The 6,969-nt window shown below is 41.3% G+C and overlaps 2 protein-coding genes across 2 annotated transcripts; both read right to left on the bottom strand.

Annotated features, from left to right (window-relative positions):
* Positions 1-3,216: 3,216 nt before the first annotated feature.
* On the bottom strand, positions 3,217-4,086 carry MELLADRAFT_102937 (uncharacterized protein; the record flags this gene model as incomplete). Its single annotated transcript, XM_007405591.1, has 4 exons — positions 3,217-3,338; positions 3,470-3,520; positions 3,725-3,937; positions 4,029-4,086. The coding sequence occupies 4 exons, from the start codon at positions 4,084-4,086 to the stop codon at positions 3,217-3,219; spliced, it is 444 nt and encodes a 147-aa protein (XP_007405653.1).
* Positions 4,087-5,113: 1,027 nt separating this feature from the next.
* Positions 5,114-5,644, bottom strand: MELLADRAFT_60075 (uncharacterized protein; the record flags this gene model as incomplete). The annotated part of the gene is made up of 1 exon (XM_007405590.1): positions 5,114-5,644. One exon carries the CDS (start codon positions 5,642-5,644, stop codon positions 5,114-5,116), a length of 531 nt encoding a protein of 176 aa, XP_007405652.1.
* Between the last annotated feature and the right edge of the window lie 1,325 nt (positions 5,645-6,969).

The following is a 6,969-nucleotide window of genomic DNA, read 5'->3' as shown; positions in this document are numbered from 1 at the left end:
TTGCTTTCCCTTCTTTGCTTAACATGTCTACAAATTCATTTGTATAGACTGACATCAACACCCGAAAGATTAATAATATACATACATCACTGCTAGAAGAAATGATTGATTAACCAAGAAGAATTGTGATGAAAGGTAGATTGAAGTAAGTAGTATTATCCAGATTTGTGAAAGTCAAATTCAGAGGTAGTCAAAGAAGATGATCAAAATGATGTTGATCATGAATGGGAATGGAGTGGATGGAAATCGAGGTTGAATTTGGGTATTTGTATTGAGGAGGGTGACGAGGGATGATCGATCAAGTGTAGTTGTGATTTGGTGTGAGGTTGGGACTGGTTGGGACTTGAAGCTACTCAGAGTTAGCTAACGCGTCGGTAGGCTGGGATAACTTTGTCCCAGCCTACCGATTTTTTGTCGCAAAGTTAACAAAAGATTTGTTAAAATTCGACCGTTGTGGAAATTTTGAGATCGGTAAGTTAAATACTTAGCTATTCCCGCTAGTTAACCCAACGATTGCGGATGCTCTAAATAGCTACCGTACAGTGCTTCGTCGTTTTTCCAGCTGGGTTGTATAATCGTACGGTGGCTCTAAAGTGCCACGTGGGTCACTTCGTCAGAAATGGGAAAATGCAACGTACCAGGCCTGAAACAGTTCTGTCTGGAAACGCGCCGACCCTGGCCCGCCTAGGTCCGTGACCCTCTCAGCCATCATCAGGAGCAGGGCCCATATTTTTAATCAAGCTTCAGTTACCTACCTGCCACGACTTGCCATCTGCGTCAAACACCCTTTTTTCGAACCAGGCCTATAATCATCGAAGCACGGGAGTGCCACGACAGCCGGGCTCTTATAAAGATGAGTCTCACACCCACAATTCATCCACCCTATCCCTACCGTTCTCTCCTGTCTCACCCGTTTTTTCACTCGTCCGTTCACCTCAATCTCCAAAAACATCTTTTCTCAGCTTACTATTCTGTTGTCTCCCAATTTCCCAAATTATCTTCCAACCTCCAGATGAATCAAGATCACCAAACGTTATGTGATCAGCAGATTGAGAGAACTTTGGAATCAGTATAGATCGAAGAAAGAGAAGTTATTGTTTGGGCACTCCACCGGCAACATTTTTGCATAGCATGGCAGCATGTGGCAACACAAAGCATTTGGACATCTGATGTTGAATCACATTATTTCTCTGTGATCCAATTATCATGTGACTTCTGGTTGCTTCCTTTTCAAGTGATCTAACATCACATTCAGGTTTGGGTTACACGGGGTCATGTGATTCAACTGAATTGTGATTTGATATCACAGAAAAAACTTGTGATGTAAACCCATGTGATGCAAGATAGCTGAAATTAAGATGCATGACACACATGTGTGTGATTTAACCCTTTACATCACATGTACAAAAAGCCATGTAACCCACTCATGGCTTCTTGTACATGTGATGCAATCTAAGATTTCTATATGTGATGCAATCTAACACTTCAACATGTGATGTAATCTAAATTCCAAAAGGTGATTCAATCTGAGATTTGGACATGTGATGTGATCCCAGTTTTGTAGTTGTGATTAGAAGCTGGAGGAGACCTTTGGTTCATGTACAGTTGCTGAGGATTCAAAAACTTTTGAGTTGAGCTCACTCAGTAGACAATGCCTTTCCATTCAGAAAGCTTCAGTTGCTCAGACCCAACAAAGGTCTCCAAAAGACTCAGTTGCTGAAGTTTGTCAAACTTCTGAGTTGAGCTCACTCAGTAGAAGTTTCCTCAAGATGATCAGTACCATCAGTGACCTTGAGCAGCACAGCAACTGAGCAGAGTTGAGCCTCATGAAGATTTGCTGTTGGCCTATTAATTGATAGGGAATTTCTATTCAGAAAGCTTCAGTTGCTCAGAGCAACAAAGGCCTTCACACTTTCTCAGCCTGCAGATGAAGAACAATGGGAAAAAGAAATACTGGATATAGAGGATTCAGGAAACACAATCAATGAAAATTTCAAAAGCAAAGAACCAAGGGATTGAAAGGGAGATAATTGGGTCAGCAGTGTCTTTAAATACAGTATGAGTTAGATGATATTGTGAAAAAACAGCTCAATTGCTCAATTAATCAGCGTAAATCAGAATTGCTCAATCAGCATTGAGCGGGTATAGGCTCATTATCTATTTATCACAATCAGTTAAGCTTAGATAGTATAGTCTGTGTGAGCCTCAGCCCAGTAATATATATTGAAATCAAAGTGGCTCAGCAATCAATTTGATCTTTTTCCAGCCTTAAAAGGGCCAGTCTTCAAAGTCATAGTGTGATGAACATATCTAGCACCCACATCAGCTGTTAATTCTATACTTTTACAATTTTCAATAGCCATATATCAGAAAACCGGGACCTCCAATGGAAATTATAAATCATAAAAGTGAGTATTCAGTATCTGAAATGATCATAAGAACCAAATATTGATTCTTTCAACTCTTCCATGGAAATTAGAAAAGCATATGAACCCTAATGTGGGTGAAGTTGCTGTGTCAAAGGATAGTTATTCACTAGCAGGTATGAATTCAATTGTCAAACCTTATTTCATCTTCCCAGCTGATCCCTCTATACCCAGCAAAAACCTGTAGAATATCTCAAGGGAGAAGGGGTAGAGATAATGAGACCTCTGATATTCTGGCCTTTATGGAATCTATATCAAGGGAAGACATCAAATTGACCTGTGACACTTGTGGGGATCACCAGAAGCAAACTGTGAATAAACCTCAATCACCAATGCCTTTAAGAAAGTTAGCTTGGACCGCCTATACTTTCTTATTACTAACTAGCTGGATAGTGAAGAAGATTAATTACACTTGTGATGTGTTGGATATTCCTCATGACAAATTTTCGCAACACATTTTCGTTTTTTCCTTTTCTCTCTCTTTGATTATGTGGGTGGCAGATAGCATGGAACTTACCCTATATATTCTTGTACTTTATGACATCACTAAATATTTGATGGTTGTCTCTTTTTAGTTACGGTACTCAAAGCTGCATATAACAGCACAGGAATTTTCCTGACACAGCCAGAGATGTTTTACCATATGCAAGTTGCCTGTCAATTTCTTCTTCTAAGCTAAAAGATAGGCGCTTGTTTGAAATAGCAATATTGATATGTGAGCCAAAGTGATTGATATTAGCAGTTACACATCAAAATTAGAAAATCCTGATATAGAAAAGGTCTCCATATGTCACATGAGACGACAATGTGGCAGATGTTTGTTTTCAGAGGCTAGTAATCTTAGTTGTTCAAACATCTGATGCACCACTTCCAAAGCAAGGTGTTCAGATTCATGCCCGTCTTTCAGTGGATCTGGAAACGAGATGTATGTTGTCAACTATCATGCGTCCAAAGAGCCCATTGCAAGAAGATCTCACCCATGTACTCTCGCATCATCCTGTGATGCATAGTGATCAGAACAGTCATCATGAGCTTATACTTACAGCTGCAGTCTGGCTCAACAACCGAATCATCTGTCTTCCAAAAAGTATAATCTGCTTAAGTAACAAGACAAACTAAACATATCATGAAAGAAATATGAGAGTACCCTGAACTCCATTTCTGTCATCCACTTCGGGGATCAACGGACCGATTTGGTAGTCTACTGGCACCACACCTACTTCATTTAATAACAATCACTACACCTCAGTAAAATGGCAGAACACATAAAAACTTCAAAAAGGACAATCCAGACAAACCTGTGTCCATTGTTACAGTACTAGGTGTTCTAGGTGTCAATACAGTACTAGGTGATATGTTCTCAGGCTCGATCTCCTGAAATGACAACGTGATTATATGGGCAGCGGCGGGAGGGGCGATTGATATAGTTGCAGGATGAAACGAAGCCGTCGGTGCCGCAGACGATTTACCAGGGTCGTGGTTAGTCTTGAATTTATATTTTCGTAAGTCGACTTCCAAAAGCAGACAAAGAACACATAGATGAACATATTAAGTTTATGAACGATCCAAGACTGAACACGGTGTGGAACGATGTTTACTAACCAAAGCGTTTCCCAGACCGTAAGATGATGTCTCGAATTTTCTTCATCTTTGTTGCCATTATATTTGATGATTATGTTGATCACAGCTCTCGGAGAAGTTTGAGGAGTCAAAGATGACAGGTGTGTTACAGTCAAATACATTTGAGAAAATTTGAAAATGCAAACAAAGGGCGTCTAAGAACAAAGGGCGTCCAAAAGAAGGAAGAATAATCCGAGAAAGCACCACCCTCAACGCTTCGAACGAACATCTTGCGAAGTAAATCATTACACATCCACACCACCATCAAGCACTGACTATTACAAAGCTTGAAATTTGGCAAGCATGAATGCTAAATGTGAGGGTCGCTCTACTTTGCATGTTAATTTGATGCTGACTTGAAGAATCTGTCTTTCAGCCACTGGTTCAAGCGGCGACGCTGGAGCAAGTCTGATGATAGATATCATAAGATCGAACAGCGTTCACATTGTCATTGACATTCTCACTTTCAAATAGATGCCATCTACCACTTCTAGCCGGAATGCCACAAGACTTGCCTTTGTTCTGGAAGATCTGTCATGGTAAACAGCTTTGGATATTTCGCAAGTGTATAAGGAGACATTGGTACCGCAGAGTAGTAACGATAGGACAACCAGCCTTGGGGTGATCATTATTATGGATGCTTATAGCGAGTTAGAGTCGGGAATGATAGGGGCACCATGCATTTAAGCACAATCAAGGACTTCGAGGCGAGGCATGGAATCGTACGACGTGAGAATAGGTTATGAAAAGGTTGACAAAAGAGGAGTAGCTTTGACCATACCTCATGAACACATCTGTTTTCGTGGCCTTCAGATAAGGCGTACTTGTGGCTCAGAATCCAACACGTGAAGTTGTATGTCCACTGCATGCATGATTATTTTGAACGAAATTGTAACACAGGTTGATGTTTTAAGATGAGCATTTTGGTGAAAACTGTGATAAGAAGGCAAATGCACATGAGATAAGAGAAAACTTGAAATGCGTGTAAGAGAGGGGATGATATGGAATGTTTGAATTCCGCAGCAAAGCTTGATTGGAAAGAAATGAATTGAAAGTGGAATTAGACATCAGAAGTAGGGTTTGTCGTTGACTTTATAGTTTCTTGCCCTGGGAATGAGGATTTTTGTCATATTCCGTGAGATATGATAGTCCGAGAAATCGAGGAAGACAGCCTTGGCTAGGTGGTATCGATTCAATTCTTGAGGTACCCATTTTTCTGTTGATTGGATGACAGCTTTCAAAAAGCCAACTATATATGATTGGGTCCTCTTCCATATTGGCTCCGAGATCGTTTCATTGCGCTGAGATAAGTGGCTGGTCACCAATAGAAAGTTTACGGCCCGTAGAGGAGTATATGCTCGTATGTCGGTGGGATATATCATTAATCCCTTGACGCCAGAAGATAGAAAGGCCACAAGGGCTGGTAGGTTACAATATTCGACTTTGATTTGATTAAAAGCGTTCTTCAGCTGTTCCTTGTTCGAAGTCAGGGAATTGATAGTTTCGGAAGAAGTACTCCTCTTGATTAGTTCTTCGGTTGCTGCAATGTCGGCCTTGAGAGATGTAGTTGCCCATATACTAGCAAATGTCTCCACCATCGTGTAGATTGTTGCAATCAGCTTGTCGAGATCTTCAATGCACCCATCAGCTGATTCAGCTCGTTTCGCTCCGATATTTGCCCAACGAAGGGATGAAATGTTGCGATGGACTAGAGCACACGAGTGAAATGCGGAAAGGGTGATAGCCTTAGTATTTCATGAGACAACACAAACATAAGAAAAAGACAAAAGAAAACAAAGATAGACCTACCTAGAGCACACGAGTGAAATGCGGAAAGGGTGAGGAGAAAAGCCCTTTCCTGGTGTGGCTCTAGGAAGTCTATATACAAAGTTTGATACGTAAGCTTTATGTAATAGCTTAGTAGAAAGAGAACACAAGTAGATTGATCCGATGAGAAATAGCGATCACTGATCATTGATCAGAGGATCAGATGAGAAACACTAGATGGTCTACAAATGATGAGATGTGAAGGAAGATGGTAAGCACATCAATCGTGAGAAAGATAATGGAATACAGCGATGTTCAGGTAATGACGTCGTGACTATTCCAACACCCCCCCTTGCGTCCAGCTAACTTCACTGAGTATGAGAAAAAAATAAACACACACAAATATACACTAAGAATGAGACAGTAAAAAAAATCAGACAAGAAGAGACATAATACAAAAACAGAGAAAGAAAAAAAAATCAAACTATGCCAAACATGGCACGATGGCGTTCAAGCATCACTCGAGGAAGAGGTTTTGTTAATAGATCCGCAAGCATATCCTTGGTGGAAACGTGTAACATAGCGATATCATTATTCTTAACACATTCACGGACAAAGTGATAACGGGTGTGGATATGTTTAGTCCTGGCATGATGTTGAGGATTGCGAGCAAGAGCCTCGGCACCTTCATTGTCGACATGTAGTGGTATGGCTGAGGGAGGTCGTATATTCAGTTCAGCTAAAAGGTTTTTCAACCAGAGGCCCTCGCGGCAGGAATCAGACATTGCTTTGTATTCGGCTTCAGTGCTGGAGAGGGAGACAGTCGTTTGCTTGCGAGATTTCCAAGAGATGGGACCAACACCAAAACGATAGGTGTAGCCAGTGGTCGAGCGCCTGTCGTGACGGTCTTCAGCCCAGTCCGAGTCGGAGTATCCTGAAAAGGTGGCGGAACCCCCTAGCGTGAGACGAAGATCGGCAGTTGACACTAGATAGTTAAGAATTCGTAGGGCAGCAGTCCAGTGGGTGGAGGAAGGATCTCGTACGAATTGGGATAGTCGACTAACTGCGAAAGAAATATCGGTCCTAGTGCATTGCGCGACCCAGAAAAGGGCACCGATAAGGCTTGAAAAGTGACCCGGAGACTTCATTTCACCTT

This window comes from Melampsora larici-populina (genome assembly GCF_000204055.1).
Source record: "Melampsora larici-populina 98AG31 unplaced genomic scaffold MELLAscaffold_4, whole genome shotgun sequence".
In the NCBI taxonomy this organism is placed as follows: Eukaryota; Fungi; Basidiomycota; class Pucciniomycetes; order Pucciniales; family Melampsoraceae; genus Melampsora; species Melampsora laricis-populina.
The sequence above is the reverse complement of the archived record's forward strand: the minus strand, read 5'-3'. Positions and strand labels throughout refer to the sequence as shown.